This window comes from Onthophagus taurus, chromosome 7 (genome assembly GCF_036711975.1).
Source record: "Onthophagus taurus isolate NC chromosome 7, IU_Otau_3.0, whole genome shotgun sequence".
In the NCBI taxonomy this organism is placed as follows: Eukaryota; Metazoa; Arthropoda; class Insecta; order Coleoptera; family Scarabaeidae; genus Onthophagus; species Onthophagus taurus.
This window is the reverse complement of record NC_091972.1, coordinates 29634675-29660226: the sequence shown is the minus strand read 5'-3', so window position 1 is coordinate 29660226 and position 25552 is coordinate 29634675. Positions and strand designations below refer to the sequence as shown.

Sequence of the window (25552 nt, the reverse complement as noted above, 5' to 3'; positions counted from 1 at the left end):
TATAATTAATTTTTCCTTAATGAATTTAAATTATGGATTTTTGGTACATAAAATACAGAGTCATCTATTAGCTATAAATTTCATTAGAAGCACTTCACAATGTTATCATTTACAGGTTCCTGTTAACGTTGATTTGTCATTTATAACATTCTAAAACTCCCTAAAAATAGAAAAATTTCCCTAGATTCGAATGTCAAGAACAGTCAACGGTTTTTCATGTTGTTCGTAATCCTTTCAATAGTTTTAAAGAATATTTTAAAGTTTTATTTATAAAAAGACGGTGTACTCGAGGTGTACTCATTCAAAACTGTTTTGTTGTTATCATGGACACAAGCGATAGTAAGTTCGTTTTATCATAAATTATTAACGTTTCATTTACAAAAATCTTTTATGTCAAGGTATTGTAGACGATAGCATGAGGGGTGATTCGACAAGAAACGAGTCTGGTAAGTTTGTTTTTATATGATACGAAAATCATGTTCACTTTTGAAAGTTATTTAAATATACATTAATTTGCTACCTATTTATTTTTGTATTTGCAGGTTTAATCGATGATAGTATGAGTGGCTATTACTCCAGCTCCAGAAACAGTATGGGTAAGTGCTTTTTTTAAATGTATTTGGCATTAAAACATTTTCTCTGATTATAAGGAATTTATTGTGTATTGTTTGGGTTGTACAAATGAACATTAAAATACAAGAAGAGAATTATATGATTTGATGAAACAAAATGAAGTGTAAAGCTTTAATTAGTATTAATGGATATATAAGGCAAATGTAAACTAGTAAGTAAAATATGTATAATATGAATATTCATTTGCACAAATCATACTGAATGAATAAAAGGAACTATTTGCCTTTAGTAATATTGTGAAAATTAACCTATACTAAAATTTTAACATTATGAATTATTATCAAATTATATAACCCTTTACATTTTACATCAATGTGGTTCATGACAACTTTATAACTGTAGTAACCCACACATGAAAATAAAATAGAATCTCCTTCTTTGTACTTCCAATCTTCCCTACCAGTTGCTAAATGAACCATATTTATCACATTTTTGCTTCAATTTTTTTGTGAAAGTGAGAAGATTGCAAAAGTTTTGATTAGGTAATCTTTAAAAAACACATATACAGGTGTCCCACATAAGCGACAAAGTACATGAATGACATTAAGGAGCCAAGATACGCAGTTCTTCCTTAGACAAAAGTTGTAGGAAATTTAGCACACTATAAATGGAAAAGATTTTATACATACAGGCTGTTCCATAACGACGTACTGAAATAAACATATGTTATTTTAAATGGAATGATATAGTTTTTATTGCGTATTCTGATTCTACACACAAAATTGAGTTGGCTTTGATAAGACATGTTGATATCTAGTGCTTTTAGTTTTTGAGTTATTTTAATTAGAAGCTTTTTTTAGCAATTAACCCATTTATTCCCGCTGGTGTGAATACGCACCAGCGTTTTTAAAATTATTTTACAGCCATATACTTCCAGATTTGAAGGTGCTAGTTGTTTGTAGGATAACACTAAGGTTGTTAGGCTATACATATCAAAATATTTCATAATTCTTGCTATTTAAATCATATTTGCATCAATTTGTTTCTATTGAAAATTTCTGTTTCAAATATACAATAGAAATAAAACTATTCTTAGTGCATAAAATTCTTTAAAATTTTGATATTTGCAAGGTGCATATTTTCCTCATATGTATACAGGGTGTTCCGGTGACTCGGGGCATAAAATTAATCTCATATACTAAAGCAAAAATGATGACGATTCGTCTGAGTCTTCAAATGGTGAAGATATGAGCCATCAAAGTTCAGAAAATTTAACACATTTTTCTAAATATTTTCAATACCATTTATGGTAGAGCGTTGAAATTTGGTACATGGTAAACAAATATCAAACAAAATCATTGAACCAATTTTGACTCTGATCGGGCGGCGGCAACCATGGTGGTGTCCCCAAAATTTGTTAGCTCAGAACTTTTTTGTTCGCACGTGACCCTACATTTATTTTTGTACTTTTTAATAGAAAATTTATTTTAGAAACTTTTATCACTCTTTGAAAATTTTGATAACATTGACCGTTTTCGAGTTATACGCGAAAATATTAAGCTTCGATTTCAATGGTAACACTAAAAAACAAAAATCTGCGAAAAAGTCAAGGTTGGCCATGGCAATTAAAAAAACAAATTGAGCTGTCAACTTGCTTATATCGTTTAAACACAAATGATAGTTTTTTGTAGAGTTAAGTTTTTATTAATTTTAAGTGTTCAAAATGGAGAATTACACATTTAGTGAACAAACTGACATGATTTTGACATTAGGGGAATGTCATGGAAACGCCGTAGCAGCTGCTAACCGTTATCGGGATAAATTTCCGAACCGCAGAGCGCCCAATCGAAAAACATTTTTAACCCTTTGTGTCCCGACGGTACTTTAAAGTACCGGGAGTTTTAAACACTCATTTTAAAAAGAAAGCATTTAGCTTTAATTTAAAATAAGTCTTATTCCTTAATTTCAATAAACACGGCTTCCAGGAATTTTTAAATTAGAATCTTTTTTGACACTTTTAGGTTATACGAAAATGTAAGTTTTGTTTCAACATTTTTTTTCTCAATATTTTTCCAATCCAACCCAACAATTATTATACATCATTTTAAAGAGAAAGCTTTAAGCTTTAATTTAAAATAAATCTCATTCCTTAATTTCAATAAACACGGCTTCCAGGAATTTTTAAATTAGCATCTTTTTTGACACTTTTAGGTTATACGAAAATGTAAGTTTTGTTTCAAAATTTTTTTTCTTAATATTTTTCCAATCCAACCCAACGATTATTATACATCATTTTAAAGAGAAAGCTTTAAGCTTTAATTTAAAATAAATCTCATTCCTTAATTTCAAGAAATACATCTTCCAGAAATTTTTAAATTAGCATCTTTTTTGACACTTTTAGGTTATAAAAAAATGTAAGTTTTATTTTAACATTTTATCTCCCAATATTTTTCCAATTCAACCCAACAATTATTATACATCATTTTAAAGAGAAAGCTTTAAGCTTTAATTTAGAATAAATTTCATTCCTTAATTTCAATAAACACAGCTTCCAGGAATTTTTAAATTAGCATCTTTTTTGACACTTTTAGGTTATACGAAAATGTAAGCTTTGTTTCAAAATTTTTGTTCTTAATATTTTTCCAATCCAACCCAACAATTATTATACATCATTTTAAAGAGAAAGCTTTGAGCTTTAATTTAAAATAAATCTCATTCCTTAATTTCAACAAATACATCTTCCAGGAATTTTTAAATTAGCATCTTTTTTGACACTTTTAGGTTATAAAAAAATGTAAGTTTTATTTCAACATTTTTTCTTTCAATATTTTTCCAATCCAACCCAACGATTATTATACATCGATTTAAACAGAAAGCTTTAAGCTTTAATTTAAAATAAGTTTCATTTCTTAATTTCAATAAACACGGCTTCCAGGAATTTTTGAATTAGCATCTTTTTTGACACTTATATTATGCGAAAATGTTAGTTTTTGCTCAATATGTTTTTTCTCAATATTCTCTCAGATTTTCGTCGTTCTGTAGCTATAGGTCTAATAAATAAATATTCAAATTTACTGCGTCCACGAAAATGTCGTAGCACAAATTCAAAAGAAAGAGGAAGTTGTGAAAATTGTTCTGCCAAAGCTAGACCCCACCCAAAATGTACTGCGTGAAATGTTTATTTATGTTGTAATGAAAGAAGAAAGATCTGTTTTTCTGAATATCATAATGTGATTTAGATGTTACTCTCAAGTACCATTATCCCCCTGGAATAGGGGGATTGCATATTTTGCTAAAATTGATTCCAAAGGCCTAGCGTTTTAATTCTGTCACAAACTTTCAAAATTTTTGACTTTTTGGGACACAAAGGGTTAAGGATTGCAACCCGTTTAAGGGAATATGGGACGTTTAAGCCGAAATTTACTAACAACGGTAACGTAAGATCAGTCCGAACACCCGAACTAGAAGAAGATATGCTAGACTACGTAGAAGAAAATACTACAGCTAATACTTTGGATATGGCGAGGCACTTTTTAACTTCAAAAACAACTGTCTGGAGTGTTCTTCACGAGCAACAGCTTTATCCATTTCATTGTTACAAAGTTCAGGAAGTTCGACTGGCTGATTGTGATTACCCACTGCGACTGCAATATTGCCAAATAATGCAGCACAAAATCCAAATTGATGATCAGTTTTTAGAAAAAGTGCGTTTTACAGATGAATCCACTTTTTCTAAAGATGGAATCATCAATTTGAGAAATTTACATAGTTGGGCAGACGAAAATCCAAGATTTAAGAAAACTTGGATATCACAATGGAGATTGGGCTGGTATTGTGGGCGATGTACTTATTGGACCCGTTTTCTTGCCATCAAGGCTGGATGGACATACATAGAGGCGACATTTAGAGGAATTAGATGATTTTTTAGATGACGTTCCTTTAAATACAAGGCAAGCAATGTGGTATATGCATGATGGTGCTCCTGCGCATAGCACACAGGCTGTCCAAGAATTTCTGAAGGAACGTTTTCCGGGACGGTGGATTGGACGAGGAGTAGGTGCACCAATAAGTTGGCTCCCCCGATCGCCGGATCTTACATCTGTAGATTTTATGGGGACGCGTTAAATCGCTAGTTTACTGCGTTGAAATAACTTCAGTTGATCAACTGAGGTTGCGAATTTTTGATTCATTTGATCAACTTCGAACTGTGATCAATGTTCTCCGCAGAGTGCGCTTTAATTTAAAACGGCGATATCAGGCGTGCATTGATGCCGTAGTATTTTTTTGTTCTTTTTTATTTATTACTATTTGTTTATAATTTTATTGTTCTTGTTAATATTTTTGTTCGAATTTTTGTTATGTTCTTGTTTGTTGTTACCGTGAAAATTAAATTTATAGTTTTGAAAATTACATTCTTTTATTCAACTAAAATAAATTAACACTGGATTTAACTCAGTCTGCACTTAGAAATTTATGCAAATAATAGTTATTAGCTCAGTTCGTTTTTCAATTGTCATCGCCAACTCAGATCTTGCGGAATATGTTTCCTTTTTTTGTTTGTTACGACTGAAATCAAAGCTTAACATTTTCGCGTATAACTCGAAAACGCTCAATGTTATCAAAATTTTCGAAGAGTGATAAAAGTTTCTAAAATAAATTTTCTATTAAAAAGTACAAAAATAAATGTAGGATTACGAGCGAACAAAGAAGTTCTGAACAAACAAATTTTAGGGACAGCCTGTATAACATGGTTGTCGCCGCCCGATCAAAGTCAAAATTGGTTCAATGATTTTGCTTGATATTTGTTTACCCTGTACCAAATTTCAACGCTCTACCATAAATGGTATTGAAAATATTTAGAAAAATGTGTTAAAAATTCTGAACTTTGATGGCCCATATCTTGGCCATTTGAAGACTTTTATAATAATTTTTTTTCACGAATCGTCATCATTTTTGCTCTAGTATATGAGGTTAATTTTATGCCCCGAGTCACCGGAACACCCTGTATATCTTGAAACTCGAAATAAAAATATGAATTCTGAAAATACGTCTTGAAACATTTAATGGTGCAAAAACACACCATTGGGATGTATGACGAGATATAAGGATTATATCATATTTCGTATTATCAGAAACCCTTTGAGTGAGTTGCCTAAAAATAGTCGTTTATGGACATAGTGTGTCAATATACAGGTGTCTCAGCGAGAGCGGTCATTAGACGTTTTTGGGGTTCTGGCCAAAATAAAAATTTGAGAATTCAGACTTAAGTATTATCAATTACGTTCTCTTCGTCTAAAATATTTTCAGATTTTTAGCACTTCCGGTTATACCGGAAGTCGCCACCTACTTTATTTTTTTAAATGGAACACCCCCTGTATATTTTTACATATTTGGATTTGTCTGTTTTGAGGGTTTATAAATACCTTTACTTTTTGCAATTTTATTCGGCCGTTCTCGAGTTATTCGAATTTTTCTAGAAAAATCTGCTCCAGCGGACATTTATTCAAAAAATCATAGAACACTCGATTTTTGAGATATCAATTTAGGATTCAGAACATGCTTAAACAACATGATGGAGTATATTTTGGTACCGAGTACGGCTGTCTAGAACGTTTAGTCACTTTAGTACGGCGCGTTAACTTTTCGAAATTTGGAAGCACCATAACCTCATTTTTTTAAATGGCACAATTATTTAGTCGCCTAACATTAATAGTTTGAGAAATAATTAACGAGTGTGAAGTTGGCCATAGATTCCAGCCATAGATTTTAAACTGAAAAAATGCGTGATCGGGGTATTTAATCGATCCCATTTCAGCGGCATTATATTCCTGGTCGCTTCTTGCTTCAGAATCAAAAGAAAATTTTCCTAACCATTTCTTATATTCCTGAAAAATCTATTTTGTTCAAACATAAGCAAATGTCGGCCTGTTCGGGATTTCTAATCGATCCCATTTCAACGGCATTATATTCTCGGTCGCTTCTTGCTTCAGAATCAAAACGAAAATTTTCCTAACCATTTCATTTATTACGGAAAAATCAATTTTATTCAAACATAAGCAAATGTCGGCCTGTTCGGTGTTTCTAATCGATCCCATTTCAACGGCATTATATTCCTGGTCGCGTCTTGCATCAGAATCAAAAAGAAAATTTTCTTAACCATATCTTATATTCCGGAAAAATCGATTTTCTGCAAACATAAGCAAATGTCGGCCTGTTCGGTGTTTGTAATCGATCCTATTTCAGCTTCGTTATATTCCTGGTCGCTTCTTGCTTCAGAATCAAAAAGAAAATTTTCCTAACTATTTCTTATATTCCGGAAAATCGATTTTCTTCAAACAATCGAAAATTTTGGCCTGTTCGGGGTTTCTAATCGATCTAATTTTAACGGCATCGTATTCTTCTTAAAGAAAAAAGTGGTGGCCTTGAAATATGAGTCTTCGATGAAGGGTTTAACAAAACACGAGCATACATGCATAAAAATTTTTTGGTAACATGAAATGTATTGGCTGTAAGTCGCTGGAGACTACGAAAAAGAAATAATAATAAGAAAATTAATTAAGAAAATTCAGGACAATTGCAATCACTATAAAGATAAACAACAGTTAAAGAAAAACAATTATTTTTTAAGTCAATTTTTACAGACGTTTTTACAGCATGTTCCATATATGCCGATTTGGATAAGTTTATTAAAACCAATACAACACAACAATTTGGTTGAAAACTGGTTCAACATTTTTAAAAACAATATTCTCAATCAAAATGAATTAAGAGATAAACCGTCCAGATTTATTCGTAAAATCAGAAATTATGTTCTAAGGAAATACAACGAAGTCAGATATAATATTAAAAGAACTAAATGTGCAACGCGCGCACGACAACCTGCAAAAAAATTTGAAGAATGTTGGGGAAAACAAAAAAAAAACATAAAAGCGTATTCACACATAAAAGTGGCGTACTCAAAGAAAATTAAAACAGACCTTCCGAAAAAATTGTCTTATATTAATCAAATTCCTAATGTAAAAAAATTATCAAAAAATTATGTCGTTACAAAATTTAATAACGAAACGCTTTACTACGAAAGCTTTGATACAATCAATTGCAAAATGAACAAACAACATGTGGCTGGATAATTTAGTCGTTGATTATGCATTGAGAATATTGGCAAAGGATAAAAATATTAAAATATTTTGTCAGGGAGAATTAGAAAATATTATGAACGGGTTTTTACCAAAAACAATTAGCAAATTCCAAAAATATTTTTTCCCTATATTACGTAGTAGTCATTGGATGCTAATGGTAGCAAATGTTGAAGATCAGCAAGTTTTATTTTTTGATCCAATGACTACTGAAACTAGAAAAGTACAAACTTATTATAAACAACTGTCCAATTGATTGTTGCATTGGCGATTGTTTGAAGAAAAACGATTTTCCCGGAATATAAGAAATGATTAGGAAAATTTTCTTTTTGGATCTGAAGCAAGAGGCGACCAGGAATACGATGCCGTTGAAATTAGATCGGTTAAGAACCCCGAACAGGCCAAAAGTTGCGATTGTTTGAAGAAAAACGATTTTCCCGGAATATAAGAAATGGTTAGGAAAATTTTCTTTTTGATTCTGAAGCAAGAAGCGACCAGGAATATAATGCCGCTGAAATGCGATCGATTAGAAACCCCGAACAGGTCGACATTTGGTCAGACAAAGCACTAGTGACGAAAGTTTCAACACACAACCTAGTGACGAGAATAAGGGACTTCCCCTATGCGTGTCACTCGTTATACGAAATATCGATCGTTAAGCGAGACAATTTATTTTACTCGTTATTCGAAATACTCGTTGTGAGAGGTTCCACTATACATAATTTTCTGCAACAGCCAAGATTGCTGTGTCATCTGCACACACTTCCTTGAGGAAGGCAAGCTAGTATTTCATGTAGTGGTGAATAAGCGTTTTCGTATTTTACTCTAAAATATCAATCAGAAAGATACGATTTTCATAGTTGACTATACGTTGATGGTAGTATTTGGTCTAGTTTGTAATTTAAAACATCTAACCAGACTTTGTCGAAAGCTTGTGCAACTTCTAAAAATATGGCGGAGCAGACTTTATTTTCTTCCATTGCTATTTTGGTAGTATTCGTTATTCTATGCACTTGGTGTATTGTTGCATGTTTATTCCAAAACCCAAATTGATGTGTGGTATTGGGGCTTTTTCTTCTATGACAGGTGGTTGTAGCATTGTAGTTTAATAGTAATTTTTCAAATAGTTTTGATAGTAAGGGTAATTTTTTTAAATTTTAATTTATTACCCAAACCAGCAACTTGACACGATTTCGGGTAATCAAGTCTTCGATTCTCAACATTATTTGCGTAGAATCTATTCTAAATTATCTTGTACTCGATTCTAAGTATCGAGTCGGAATCATAAGATTTGGAATTCAAACTGTATTGATTCTTCAACTTGAGTTTAATTTTTAAGTTATTTTTTGACATTAATTTTAAAGCATCGGAATCGAGTCAGACTCGATTCTCAAAAATTGAATTGATTCTTTAGAATCGAGTATTTCGATACTTTTCAAATCTAACTCAAGTCGACTCGATACCAAAAGTAGCCGACTCGTCGCATCACTAATTTCTGCTGTATTAGGAAGATGTTTTACAGCTATTTTATCAACTATTAATCATTGATGAGGTTTTCTGAAATATCCTCTGAGCAGTTAATTACTATTTGGCTCTGAATATCTTTGGTGGTCTGCCTAGTGATCTGGCTCCCGACCAGTTATTTTTAAGAGCAATTTTCAGCAGTCTATTATCGGACGTAGTTGTGTCAAAATCTCTTGTGTCGTTTCCGCCATTTCACAATATCCTGAATCCCGAATTGGTCTTTGCTTTTCTATCCTGTTTCATCTGGTCTTTCCTGAGTTTATCTTTATACTTTATTTAAAAAGGGGGACTTTATTTTTGCTAATCATAACATGCTATTAAGTTTGTTACTGTCTTCGCATATTTCAAGGCGGTAAGTCATTATTGCAGGGAATTTTGCACAAAGCTAGACTATCCTTGTGGACTTGTCGCAGTCTTTATGGAAAAAATTGAGATCTTCCCCCTGAAAGACTGTACTGGACTATGTGACTGTGGACTATGTGACTGTGGTTAGATCTATAAACTTTCACGAATTCAACGGGTAGCTGGATTGGCAATCTCTGGTGCGATAACTACAACGCCAACTCTAGCAATGGAGGTTCTGCTTGGCCTATCTGCTCTGCATTTGCATATAGAGAAAATGGCTAGAACAACCATTTACAGATTTAAGCAATATGGTCAAAACTGTTCCGACATGTCCTACCAGTGGGCTGCGGAAGACATTAGAAGCACTAATACTGTGCTATCAATGCCGTTAGATTTAGCGGGATCACTATCAGTGATTAATGCTCGATACCAGATTGTACTGCCTGAGCGGCAGTCCTGGATTGAAAATGAAAATTCTCTGGTTCAGGCAGATATTTGCATGTTGACAGATGAATCAAAAACGCCGGAAGGGGTCGGAGCAGGAGTATACTGCTAGACACTTCGAATTAAGCAAGCCTACAGCCTGGGTACGTACTGTACTGTATTCCAGGAAGTATGGGAGGTGAAGAACATGACAGTACGAATTTTCTCAGACAGGCAAGCCGCTCTCCAGGCGCTGCATGCCGTGAAAACGGTGTCGGCTCTGGTTAATGATTGTAAGAGAACATTAAACACACTGAGTTGTGATAACAGAGTTTCTCTGATCTGGGTCCCGGGACACTCTGGGATTGCTGGCAATGAAGCGGCTGATGAGCTAGCACGAGTGGGCAGCGCTAAAGCGTTTGTGGGACCGGAACCAGCAGTTGGTGTATCATTTGCGATGGCCAAATATAGGATTGGACTGTAGGCTGAAGAGAGACTTCGCCTACTGTGGACCAGTTCTCCTGGAATGAGACATGCTAAGGTGTTTATTAACATCGCCACTGTCAAACCCGGGAACATTTTATTGTATATCCGCACTTTACAATCCATACACATGGACCATATAGTATTTCGTAGTCACCTATGCGAAGTTAACCCCAATTAGATAGGATTTCAGTGTTTTGATTATAACTAGAGAAAAGTTTGATTGATTTTAATGTTTTTTATTGCAATCGATAGCTTGCTGAATGCAGATGTCGAAATGTCCGTATTTAAGAATTTTATTTAAGAACCTGAGCAGTTATCTTTGCCACTGACCTGACTTGGCGATTGTCGCAGTACAACATATTGTGTAGATTTTCTTTTGTCCCATTTTATATCTTAAGTTTAAAGTCTTAAAATGGGCTGAGACTTTTACTTTAGTCCTTTATTTTGTATAAATGATAAAATAATGTCCTAAAATGTATGTTTGTTTTATACTGAACAGGAAACGAAACAACTGAACAAAGCTCACACATTAGTAGAACAAAGAAAGAATCTGCGATGATGTTATCAGAAACTGAGTCATCTGATGAATCTAACGTTGCATCATCGACAAACTCAAGTAATGATCATGATGATAATGAACACATGGTTAGAAATTCAATGGAGTATCGTGAAATTACACCCGCCAAAGAAAGTGTTGTTATGAAACCGAGCTCAAGTGATGTTAGCAATAAGAAAAAATACCCTTTCATTAAGATCTTATCAGGATCTGAATTATCAAAGGAAAGAAGCAAAGATAATATAGAAGATTTGACTAAAGATAAAACTGATCACCCTAATAATATAAAAATGGACACAAGTGTAGTTTCTGGCGCATCAGAATATGAATCCTCTGATGAGGAAAGTGACTTTGCTGATAGTACTAATAAATCGAAACGAAGCCCAAAAACAACAACTAAGGACGAAGAAAATATGATAGACAATTCAACTCGCGACGTAACTAGTTATGCTAAAAATTCCGAAATTATGGAACAAAGTTCGTTTTTTGGTGTCAGAAGAAAGAAAAAAATTGCTATAATTGACTCTGATGCAACAGAATCTGATTCATCAGAGGACTCAAGCGAAGAGTCTTCCGATAATCCAGCAAGTAAGGAGGAAAATATAATAGTTTTAGATGAAAGTAAAACTCGTTCATCAAACGAAGATAAAGTGATTTCTCAAAGTACATCCGTCGTCGATTTTAATTCCTCAGAATCTGTATCAACTGAAGTATCAAATCCACCATCTCCCGAATTTTTCAAAGGACCTTCGTCAAGGATATCCGAGAATTTTAAATCCCTTAAATCATCTTTATGCAGTACTATGATTGGTAACGACTTAGAAGTGGTAAGTAAAAATAATAATTTTAATAAGTTTTATAATATTTTTTTGTGTAACTAAATTCTAGTTACTGCTTGGCAAATCTATCTTGGCTGTACAGTGCAATCTATCTGTCTTTGCTATACAGTGCCCAACAAAAGTATTCGTGTACATATTTTACAATTTTATTTGATAAAGCCGAGTTCATTTTCGGCCAAGGTGCCACAATATAATGATCAGTGTTATATTGATATAATGTTAATCACTTAGTTGCGGCTGCAGGCGGCCACGACTTAATTAGTTACAAGATCTACAACTTTACTTGATAAAGCGATGCCACTTGCGGCCGAGGTGTCACAAAATAATGACCAGCTTCAGGTTGGTATAATTTTAATCATTAATCTGCGGTCCTCTACATGCCTACATCATCTACAACTTCACCTGATACGTATTTCTGAGAAGCTGTGGTATTATGACGTATGTACTAAAATTGTAAGTTTTTGGCAAGCTACACCTGCGGTCGTCGATGTCTCAAGTTCGGCTCTCATTCCAATGATTTACTATCGCACTCTTTCTTCTGCGCATCTACTGGCCAAGATAGATTTGTCAAGCTGTAGAGTTAGAATAAAATAGTTTATGTTAAAAATGTTTCAGCTATCAGAAGATGAATCAACAAATGTAATAGAATTAAGCGATGAAGACCCGGTGCCAATTTCAACAAAACCTAAAACTTTTCAACCTGAGAAACCGGCGCCTCCGCCTACAATGGAAGCTACTCCCGAACGTGTACTTGTTACTAAAGCCGTTTATGACGACCAGAAGCGAATAGTTACGAAATTGCAGCAGGATTTGGCCCAAGTTAATAACGTGTTTAGAACCGTTGATTTGTCTAAGTTACCAGATAAGGGTAAACTAATGCGTGGCAGGGTTGTTAGTATTGAATCTTCTTTAAAAATTGCGAAAGATCGGCTTGATAAAATGGTTATAGATGCAGGTAAGATATAGTGTAATCCATTAAAATATATCCATTGTATATGGAAAATATTAATAATATTTGAATGCATATGTCCTTAAATATTCACATTTATTGTAACATTATTTTTTAAATATTACTTTCAAAAACAAAGATGAAAGAATTATAACAAAATAGTTTAAAATAATTTTTATTTTTGTATAAAATTATTTAATACAGCACTTCAGGACGCAAATCCCTCAAATAATAAAGCAACTTGGGAAGATATGAAAATTCAATCTGATGTCGTCCAACCAAAAACTTTTGGGCGACAAGGTAAATACAAAAAAGCGACAAAATATAAAAAAATCTTATTAATAAAACCGTCTTTTTTTCACATTTATAGCAATTTCGACATACAATACTCAAAAATCTCTAACTATGGAACGTCTCCAACAACTACATGGGTCATTATCCAATTGTCCAAAGGAAGACTTCCTTGCAGATGATCCGAAAGGATTGAAAATTTCATTAATGCCTCATCAAAAACACGCAGTCGCGTGGTTATCGTGGCGAGAACAACAACAACCTTCTGGGGGTATCTTAGCGGACGATATGGGTTTGGGAAAAACGTTAACGATGATTTCGTTAATGCTAAAATCGATAGAAAGTGCGCCGGATCGCGATGAAAATGAGTGGAAAAGTAGACAAAAGGCATTTGTTCATGGGGGTACGTTGATCGTCTGTCCAGCCAGTTTAGTTAAACAATGGGAAGCAGAAGTTTCAAAACATTGTAAAAGGGGATTGGTTAATATTGAATGTTATCATGGACCTAAAAGGGAAACACGAGCAACAACGTAAGTAAATATTTCAAATAGTTGTTTAATTATAACAGAATGGAAAAGTAACACAAAAGGGAATGAAATTGTCAAATTTCAGAATAATGTTTAACGTTTACAGAATGCTATTATTATACAGGTGTACAATCGCTTATGGTCTAGGCTTTTTTGACGTTTAAATAGAAATGAGAGTTAAATTGTACCATATTTTTTTCTCTTAACCTGGTGAGGCTTAATATTGAACTTATTTTAAAACGAACATAGTTTTTTAAAAAATTGAGACTGTTATGACCAAAAATTTATTGCAAAGTTTCGGTGCTACAAATTGTTTCGAGTCGACAAATGAGTCGTCTTCATCGTGCCTGAAGACGACTCATTTCGTCGTAAATTTAGGAGCAAAATCCTTAGTAATATAACAAGATGTTGCAAAGAAGGAGAGAAAATTCAAAGATATAAAACTTTTTATCAAAAAGTTTGAAGTTACAAATAAAATTTTGAATAGTTGAATTTTAAATTGATTAAAAATGAAGTGATATTAAAATGTTGAACGTTTTTTTTGTTTATATCACTTTTGATCAAAAACTTTTCAAATTTTATATTATAACGTTCAACATTTCAATATCACTTCATTTTTAATCTATTTCAAATTCAACTATTCAAAATTTAACTTGTAACTTCAAACATTTTGATAAAAAGTTTTATATCTTTGAATTTTCTCTCCTTCTTTGCAACATCTTGTTATATTACTAAGGATTTTGTTACCATCTCGATAAACGTACATCTTAAGGTGTGTCCAGACATTGCGCGGCGTGCCGCGCGATGTTTAAACGACCACGCGCTCGGCATATCGTGTTCCAGCTGTTGCTAACGAACATTTGCAGTAAACATTCGTGGGTAATCGTGTGTGATCGTGTTGCCGTATACAAAAAAATGAATAACGAAACATCGATTCGTTTAATTGAGGTATACATATAGATCAATTTAAATAAAACAAAATTTTCCTCTTTCTTGCTATTTATTTTATTATGCTTCTAAATCGATTTCGAGGAAACAATCCTCATCTTCAGTAGAATCTTATATAAAAAATTTTTTTTTTTTAAAACAATATGAAATAAATCCAAAATTTCTATAAATTTACTTACTGTCAGTTTAGTTGAAAAAATATATTAATCATCAAATTTAACACATCCTCCAAAGTTAACTTCATCTTTTTTATCCAAACATGAAAATTTCTTACTTTAATAATTGAACAAATATAATAGAATATCAAATTCAAAATCAAAAGTTAAAATACACTTAAAACAAAATCCAAAATAATATAAAACAAAACACGCGTTTACATTTGACAAAAGATACGAAAAATGACTGAAGGTCAAAAGGAACAAGCAAAAAGGAAACTGGTATTCATCCTGAATAACACTGTTTATATTTAAATTTAAAATCTTTTAATAAAGTGAAAATAGGTTCAGTATTAATTTGTATTTGATCGTTTAATAAATTATAATTTTGATTATGTTTATACTTTAAAATTTCCAAAATTTCAAGCAAATCCAATCTTTGACCTTTATTACATTTGTGTATTAATTTAGTTTCTTTGTATTTAATTTTATGTCCCGTTTCCATTTTATGTTTGATACGTGTTTCTAATCTCCTTCCTGTCTGTCCTATGTAAATACTATTGCAATTATTACATTCTATCGAATATACGCCACATTCTTTTCTTATATCTATTTCTTTTTTATTGTTATAATTTGATAATAATTTTAAAATTGTGTTATTATTAGAATATGCCAGAGAGATATCATATCTGGAGAATAGGGGTTGCATAGTTGAAGTATATCGATTGTAGATTATAGGTTTATATGTCAAATTTGAGTGCTTTATTTTAGTATTTAACGGATCTTTTTGTTTTATAATTCTATAAAAAAGTCTGTTATATAGAACTTCTTGGAAAACCATTATTGTTAGCTAATTTATATATGAAATCTTTTTCGTTTTTTAAAGTTTCTTTGTGAAGTGGATAATCTAATATTCTGTTGATTAAGAATCTAAAATTTGCAAATTTCTGATTGTGTGGGTGGTATGAATTGTAGGGGATAGTAGTTAAAGAGTTTGTAGGTTTCCTGAAAATACTGTATTTAATTTTGTTTTCTATTGTCTTAGTTAAAGTAAGGTCCAAAAAATCCAATGAATTATCTTTTTCTATTTCCATGGTAAATTTTAATTTTTCATGTATGTTGTTTAGATATTTTAAAAATTGTTTTAACTGAGAAATGTCTCCCTTCCAAATGCAAAACACGTCATCTACATATCTACACCAAAATTTAATGTTTTCTTCAAATATACTGTTATAATTAAGAATCATATTTTTCTCAATAAAATCTAGATATATATCTGAGATTAATCCTGATAAGGGCATTCCCATCGGTAAACCATCAGGTATGTGATAATATTTATCTTCAAAAGAACAATAATTCTGAGTAACTACGTGTTTAAGAATTTTATTTAAATTGTTCGACGTATTTTGATCTGCAAAGTGGTTCTCAAAAAGTTGCGAGACAACCTTAAGAGTAAATTCAATAGGAACATTCGAATACAAGTTTGTAACATCAAAGGAAACAAATAAAGAGTCGTCAATATTTAGCTTTTTAGTTTTTTCAATAAAATCCTTGGAATTTTTAACTGTATACTTAGGTTCGAAATTTATGTGGTTGAAAATTTTTGACATGAATCTTGTTAATTTTTTTGTAGGTGCATTACCGTATGCTATAATAGGTCTTATTGGCATATTTTCTTTGTGAAGCTTAGGCAGAGAATAGAGTCTAGGTATTTCAGGTTTAATTTCCATAAAATAGAAATTGTAAAAGTTTTTTTCCGAATTATTAAGGAGTATATTGAATTAAAGTATCTTTACATTCTTTAATTATATTTCTAGTATTTTTAATGATCTTTTCTAAAGGATTGTTTTTTAGTTCAATATAATTATTTTTAATCAAGAAATCTATTGTTTTTTCGGGGGTAAATACACAAGAGCTTGACTTTTAATCGGATAATTTTATTTTTACACGAAAGTTTTGTTACCATGGAAATAACTCGAAATCAAAAGCATGATAAAATCGCGACAGCTTTAGCTGGAGCGATTTTATCTTTTGATTTTGATTGAGAGTTATTTCCAAAGGGTAACAAAACTTGAGTGAATTAAAAATAAAATTATCCTGATTTAAAATCAAGCTCGAGCGTATTTTAGGGAGATTAATACACGACAATTGCACAATTTATTGACAATTTTTAATTATTTATTAACTATTTTTGACTTAATTACACTTGTCAAAAATGTGACAGTAAACAAAAGTATATATATGGTAGTCGCGTTTTTATCAGTTATAAAATATCACGTGTGATTTATTGAGTTGAAAAACCTAGGTAACTTTTATCCACTTAAAAAATCACGTCATTGGTCGAAATTTTAAACGATCGTTACTCTGATTGGTTGTATATTATTGGAGTGCATTAATCATTGTAAACTTTCCTGTCTAAAATTACTATACCTGCTCCTTTATCTCCTCTGGTAAATACAGCATTATTATTTTTGAGTTTATCTTTAATTGTTTTCTAGTTCTTTTTATTTTCCATTTTATTCTTTATTGAAATTTTATTTGGTTTCTTATTTAAAGTATGGATAATTTCGTTTTTAATTTCGTCAAACTTGTCAAGTTGACGAAACTTGACGTTCGTCAAGTTTGACGAAATTAAGTTGAAGAAAACGCCAAAAGTTCTGTTCGTGAAGTTGCGAACATTATTAATACGTCTCGAAGTACTGCATGTGCAGTGCTTAAAAAACACAAATTTAAGCCGTATATTGCTCACAAGGTGCAAGCAATAGATGGAAATGATCCGATCCGAAGGTCTCAATTTTATAATTTTTACTTAACAAAATTGCAACAAGATCCGTTATTTTATTCTAAAATTATTTGGACAGATGAGTGTACTTTCACTAATAATGGAATTTTTAACCGCAACATTCACCGCTGTTGGAGCCAAGAAAATCCTAGATTGGTCATCAACAATAACCATCAACGTCGTTTTAGCTGCAATGTTTGGTGTGGCCTACTTGGAGACTGCTTGATTGGGCCGTTCTTTATCGACGGTTCCTTAAATCAGCAAAAATATCACCAACTATTAAGTGAAGATGTTGAAAATTGTTTGGATGCATTACCACTTGCGGGACTGCGTGAAACATATTTTCAACAGGACGGTGCTACTCCTCATAATGCACGCATAAACGTTAGTTGGTTGAATCGAAATTTTAATCAACAATGGATTGGCACTAATGGACCTATTCGTTGGCCTGCGCGATCGCCTGACCTTACGCCCTTAGATTTTTGGCTTTGGGGATATCTCCAAGATCGAGTTTACTTAGCAGTGCCACAAAATGTAAATGATTTGAGAAACCGAATAATTGAAGTTTGTCAGGAAATACCTAACAATTTCATATTAAATGCCACGCATGGCGTTATAAGGAAATGCCAGTGTTGTATTGAGCATGACGGTAATCAATTCGAACAATATTTGTGATTTTTTTTTAGTTTTGATTTTTGTTTTTCTTTTTCTTTGTAAAATAAAATTATTACTTGTTCAATTTTAATAACGGGTTTCAGCCATTGAAATAGCATTTAATGTCTGTTACCAGTTTTATGCGTTATTATTTATTTTTTTCCATGGCACACTACATTATAACGCAAGTGACTTTATGAGAATGTTCGGAAAGTGTTTTAATTTTTTTCTCTGCTAAAATTACCATTAATATTGATATGTTATACATCAAAGGATTAAAAAAAAAAAACTGTCCAATAACGTGAAAAAAAAACATATTGACCAATTTGAAAATCAAAAGTTGATATCGCTTGAAATTGAAGATGGCTTTGGAAAAAATTTATTTGTAGCATGAATCATAGTATTCATCAATCCTTTTCATTTGATACCTGGCTCGTGAAAATCGGATTGTAAATGACTGAATTACAGCTTGAGGCATTCTTGTGTGATAACCTCTATATACAGGGTGCCTTTTCTCTGGTAAAAGTACATTCAAAATGGATGTACTGTACATCATTGGATTCAGAAAAAAAATCTCTATCTAATGACGTGACGAAAAATATACGGTGCAATTTGAAAAACAAAAGTTCATATTCGTTTGAAATTCAAGATGGCGTTGGAAAAAAATTATTTGTAGCATGAATCATCAAACTATTTCATTTGATACCTGGCTCATTAAAATCGGAACGTAAATGACAGAGTTACAGCTTGGGGCGTTTTTTGTGTGACACCCTGTATAAACATTTTCTTCTAGTGACACCCTGTAAGGAGATATCGTCCGATATCGCACTAATTGGATATCAAAATATTTCATAATTCTTGCTATTTAAACCATATTTGCAACAATTCTTTTCTATTGAAAATTTCTGTTCAAAATATACAATAGAAATAAAACTATTTTTAGGGCATAAAATTCTTTAAAATTTTGACATTTGCAAGTTTTTAGTGCATATTTTCCTCATATATATCTTGAAACGCGAAATAAAAATATGAATTCTGAAAATACGTCTTGAAACATTGGTGCAAAACACACCATTGGGATGTATGATGAGATATAAGGATTACATCATCTTTCATATTATCAGAAACCAGTTTAGGGGTCGTTCTCAAAAGGGCAAAAAAAGTGTCCCTCTAATATCATATCTTATAAATGTAACAAATTACATTCATTCGAGCAAAAAGCAATGTAGTGAGACTCATTAGTATCTCTTCATTAAGTTACATCAAAGTAACAAATATTTTATGTACGCAAAACTTAAAAATTTGTAAAAGTTGGTTTGCACTTCATTAATCAATCAGGTGTCCCTCTGGTAAAATTACAACTAAAACTACTTCTAAATCGGAAATAAAATAGTATTATATTATTTTATTGGTTTTTTTTATTTGGGATAATTAACAAATAGATTTGAGGATGGTTTGCAATTTCTTATAGATTTCGATTTTAAATTAATCTCGGAAATATTGTGTCCCTCGTTTTAATCTCAACTCCGTTACCACATCTTCTAATATAAATATTCGTGTCGTCATGGTTACCCGGCTCATTGTAAACACTGCAGAGGGAAGTTGATATTAGTACGACACTATAACTGTCAAAAAATATTAAATTGAGACGCTGAATATATTCAAGATTTTGATTGATTTCTACAAATATTTTTCTGACCATTCGGATTCTCAACTCCGTTACCTGTCATAAAAAGTAAAGTATAAGCGATTTCTTACTGTAATTACATTAAGTATATTAGTAAAAAATATACGAACACGGTATGCAACTATCAACATAAAATCAAATTCAGTTTAATTTTAAATATTTTTGAAAGCGCGTTTTCTCAACTCCGTGAATTTCAACTCCGTTACTAATGTTAGGCAGGAACATTTACAGTCACATTTAACAGTTATAATGCACTATGTAACTGTAAACATTTTATTTTCAATGTATTCAATATTTAGTTAAGCTAAAAAAAAATAGAACAGCGCTCAAATGCTATAATTTCCAAATTTATATGCATCATGTTTCTTTTGCTTTAGACGAGATCTAATTTTGAGTGTAACTTCGATTTTACCTTTTATTATTCTTTTGTGCTAGATGGTAAAAACTAGAGGTAAGGCCTTAAGTGAAACAGCGGTTACAACATCAAAGAAAAAGAAATTATGCAATCAAAAGAAGAGAGATGCTATGAGAAGACTAAGAGCGCAACGAAAAGAAGATCCTGAGGCTTATGAAATTGCTAAATTGAAGGAAAGAGAGCGGTATCACCACAGAGTTAGCTGCGGTAAAATAAAAAAGACATCACAGTTAACAGATCGAGATAAAAGACATAAAAGGAAAAAATGGAGCGAACATAGTAAAAAACATTACCAAGCAAAAAAGGCAGCTGCTTTGAAGAACCACAACTCTACACCATCAAGTTCTGTGCTTTTAAGGGCCAAAAATGTAAATAATAAACTCAAAAACAAGGTAAATGTACTCCAGAAAGAAATTGCACAAGCGAAAAAACTTATACAAAAGTATAAAAAACATGAAACTCGGAAGCCTCGTAAATCGGACATAGAAAGTGCTATAAGTAAACAACGCCCATTGAATAATATTTCCATCAGAAAAACAGTTCGTACATATTTAGAAAAAGACGAAAACAGCAGACTCTGTCCTGGGAAAAAGGACACGATAACATACAAGAAAAACAAAAAACAAAAACGCTACTTGAACGATTCCCTACAGAATTTGCATAGAAAATTTAATAAAATATACTCAAAATTGCGCATCGGTTACTCCACATTTTGTCGAATGAGACCATTTTGGATTTTGCAGCCTACAGCACGCCAAAGAGATACTTGTTTATGTGTTACCCACACTAACATGAATCTTTTGGTGCATAAGCTAGGGATCTTAGACATTATCAAAGATAACACCCCATCTCAAGTGGTCCAAAAAATGTGCTGTTCAACTGCTAATATATGCAAAAATGAAAAATGCCTCGAACGCAAATGCGTCAAGTGCAACAAAAATACAGTGACCGTTCTGCACTACAATACAAAGGAATTAATGACATACATGAAATGGGTTAACAAATCGGTACAGGTAGTGGTCAAAGGGAAAATAAAGTTTTGTAAAAGAACAGTGAAAGAAAAGCAAACAGTAGAGAAACACCAAGCAGTTACAGAATTGATACAATCTATTCCGAGATATATGTTGCACCTCAGGAATATATCTCATCAATATCGGTGTATAAATGCAGTGAAAAAGAATCTGTCTGTTGATGAAATCCTGATCCATATGGATTTTTCTGAAAATTACTGCTGTAAATATACTGAAGAAGTACAATCTGCACACTTTGGCTCTTCAAAGCTTCAGATATCTCTTCATACCTTAGTTGTATATTACAAGCATCCACACAATAACTCAACAGACCATATCTCATACTGTACAGTAATCAAGTAGTCTTCGCCATGACTTAGGATATGTTTTTGAAGATATTAAAATGATTGTTCCCAGGGTAAGACATATCAATTTCTTATCGGATGGACCATCCACCCAATATAAGAACAGAAAGATGTTTTATTTTATTGCCACACACCTGCACAAAAAATTACAAGCAGAGACAATTCGATGGCATTATAGCGAAAGTGGCCATGGAAAAGGAGCGCCTGATGGTATTGGAGGCTGTATCAAACGTACAGCAGACTCAAAAGTCGCACAAGGAATCGACATACCAGATTGTGATACATTAGTAAAAGTGTTACAAAAGTCAATAAAAGGGATCAAGATCTTTCGTATCAATGAAAAACTAATCCCTATTATTGACGAACTGACCCCAGAAAATATTCCTACGTTTAAAGGTACGATGAAAGTTCATGAAGTCACCTGGATCAATAAACGAAGGAATAGACTTACTTTCAGAGAACTGACATGTCTGTATTGTGAACCCGGCGAGCTTTGCTTACACTATAACTTTGGATCTATGGAGTATAGAACACCTCTGCGTTATAGCGCTATATATACAGATTCATCATCATCAGATGATGATGTGCCATTGAGTTTACTTCGGAATAAATTTGATAGTTAAGATGTTAGGAACAACATTTGGAATTAAATTATTATTTGTCAACTCCGTTACCTCTAAATATAACATTATTTTCATTATTTAATTATATTCTCAAAGTACAAATTACACAAATTTATTACTTGTAAACTTTTTTTCCAACCTTTCTGAGAATGAGCCTTAGACGCATTTATTCGGTGAATTTCCTAGAAATAGTAGTTTATGGACATTGTGTGTCAATATATAGGGTCTTTCATAATATATGTGCAGGACTTCAGGATGTGATAGCTTGTCCGAAAATTTGAAAAAAAGGTTCTATCAACTTACCCTCTACAATGCATCCATCATATTCGAGATACAAATTTTGAATAAATTGTTGTATTTTCACACAAAGTAATGGTATTTTAGTTTTCAAAGATTATGTTTTTGTAATTTCCGTTAATGCTGATCTGAACAACTCACGCCACAGGGGTGAGTTTTGGGTTCGCAAACTACCTCTTTTTAAACACCCGTCTTTGTTCGTTATTTGGCTGCAATTCAGTCATAAAAATCACCAGAAATATCGGAAACTATACCAGTTGTACAACGCACAATGTGACGTTTGTACTAATAAAGAGTCGTGACGTTATTTAATTGAAGCCGGTAAATGCAAAAATAACTAAATATAATTCACAATCAGTTTATTTTTATTTCTTGAAAATTAGATTGGAATAGTATGAAATTTTTAAAAGATCTTGTTGATTCTCTGAATTTTGAATATTTACTATTATCATTGTATTCTACCTATAACGCTATAGAAAACGTTGATTTAATTCATCTTCTTCTTTTCTGTGTTACTCTAATTCAAATTATATTTATGCGACAATTAACAATACCTATTCATCTAACGAATTAATAACTTAAGTCTTTATGGATAAATCGAAATAATGATGATCATAAATTTTAAGCTCTACAACTAAGCGTCAAATACAGCTAACATTTGCAATTTGTTCATAAAGATGAACTCATGTAAATAGCTATTATTATTATACTTACTTTATTATTCTTATATTTAGTTTAGCAAAATATGATATGGTAATAACAACTTATACAATCTGTCAAAACGAAGCATCAAAATCCACCCCACTTTTCCGAATAAATTGGCGACGAGTTATTTTGGATGAAGGTCATCAAATACGAAATCATAAATCGCAAACCGCGGCGGCCGCATGTCAATTAGAAGCGAGATCGCGATGGGTGTTAACGGGAACACCAGTCCATAACAAAGAATTGGACATGTATAGTTTGATGAAGTTTTTACGGTGCACACCTTTTGATGATTACGGGATTTGGAAAACGTGGATTTCAAACAAAGACACCGGGGGTTATCAAAGACTTCAAACGGTCATCGCTTCGTTAATGCTAAGACGAACGAAAGCTCAATTACAAGAAAAGGGGGCGTTGCAATCACTACCTGAGAGAATTTGGAAAGTGGTTGAGGTGAAGTTGTCTGAAGACGAAACAGCTATTTATGAAAAAGTTTTGATTTTTTCTCGAACGATTTTTGCGCAGTATTTAAGTCAAAGGAGTAATAAGGGTAGAGATTGGAATGTTAATGAAAGACCAACGGTGACGAAACCAAGTAAATAGCATTTTGCACATTTATTTTATCTTTTAATGAAACTTTCTTTTAAATTTTAGTACAACCTGGTAATCCTTACTATAAAATATATGAAAAAATGTCAAGAAGATGTAAAGAAGTGAAACAACACGAGATTTTAATGGTACTTTTGCGTTTAAGACAATGTTGTTGTCATCCATCATTGATCAGTCAAGTAATAAAAAAAAATAATAATTTTATGAATACACCTTTAATTACATTTTTTGTTAGATGTTGGAGAATGCTGACCTTGAAGAAGAGGAAGATGACGGAGTGATGAATCTTATGGAAGAATTAGAAAAATTAGATTTAGAAAATGATCAAGAAGAGAAAAGACCAGCTGTTAAAGTAGAAGTTACAAAGAAGTTTTCCTCTGAGAATCCATTATTTTCATCTGATTATAAAAGTAAAAAGGTATTGTGATGATTTCATCAATTACATAGTCTGAAATTTCAGTAGATAATATCTGTTTGTTTAGGTGGAAATGATTCTGAAAACTATAAATGAAATTGTGAATGAGAAAAAAGAAAAAGTAATTATTGTTTCTCAATGGACCAGCTTTCTAAGATTAGTAGCAAAATTTTTAAAAGAAGAAGGTATTAAATATGAGCAACTTGATGGAACGCTTAAGATTGACAAACGAATGGAAATTGTTCAAAATATTAATAATTCAAGCCATCCAACGAGAGTGTTGTTGCTTTCCTTAACAGCAGGTGGAGTTGGGTTGAATTTAGTCGGAGCGAATCACCTTTTGCTTGTTGATATTCATTGGAATCCTCAATTGGAGTCCCAGGCTCAAGACAGGATTTACAGGGTTGGTCAAAAAAGACCGGTTTATATTTATAAGTTTATTACAAATAACACTATTGAAGAACAAGTCAAAAATATTCAAGATTATAAATTATCTATCGCCAATTCAATGTTAACAGGATCCAAAGTTGAACATACTAAATTGTCACTTCAAGACCTTCGAGTTCTATTTAATATGTAAGTTGTGTAAGTATTTGTTTTGTAGTTTATTTAGTAGTTTTAATAATATTAATACTGTGATGATTCTTCTAATATTTGTAAATTATGTTTAATAGCTGTTGATTATATGAATAAACTATCTAAGTTGGCTGTTGATGGGCTCTGTAAGCAACAATTATTTGATAGGAAAAGAACAATAAAAAGAATCAAAGTTAAACAAATAATTGTTGGTTGCATGATATCAAAATTGTAAATGCCATTAAAAAATAAGAATAGAAAATAAAATATTAGTATTATAACTTAACCTTGAAACAATATTAATGAGAGAATTGAATATAAACTATTTTTGTATTTAATTTACCATATTCAGATCTTAATGAAAATAAACTTTGTCTTAGTTCACTCTATTGTGATTTTATTTATACCCCTTAATATATAATTTTTTTAATATTATGCATAGCACAATTGTATAACAGTAAATACATACTAATTAGTTACTTATTTTTGACTCAAAATTAAACAAGATAACGTTTTGCAGCTTTTCCAAATGGTCCAGTCTGCTTTACACAATGCAGATAAATATTGTCATATTTTTACCGTTTTAAGACAAAAACGCACGCACTGCGATACGCGGAATACACATTTTGGTTATTACTGTTTTTGTTATAATTCTGCACTAT

General features: G+C 32.0%; 1 protein-coding gene across 1 annotated transcript; it reads left to right on the top strand.

Annotated features, from left to right (window-relative positions):
* The first annotated feature begins 182 nt into the window (after window positions 1-182).
* LOC111420158 (transcription termination factor 2-like) lies at window positions 183-25277 on the top strand. Its single transcript, XM_023053080.2, has 11 exons — window positions 183-339; window positions 399-446; window positions 543-596; window positions 10987-11870; window positions 12498-12837; window positions 13036-13131; window positions 13202-13652; window positions 23320-23885; window positions 23945-24078; window positions 24135-24317; window positions 24382-25277. The coding sequence occupies exons 1-11, from the start codon at window positions 324-326 to the stop codon at window positions 24892-24894; spliced, it is 3285 nt and encodes a 1094-aa protein (XP_022908848.2). The 5' UTR covers window positions 183-323; the 3' UTR covers window positions 24895-25277.
* Window positions 25278-25552: the final 275 nt, after the last annotated feature.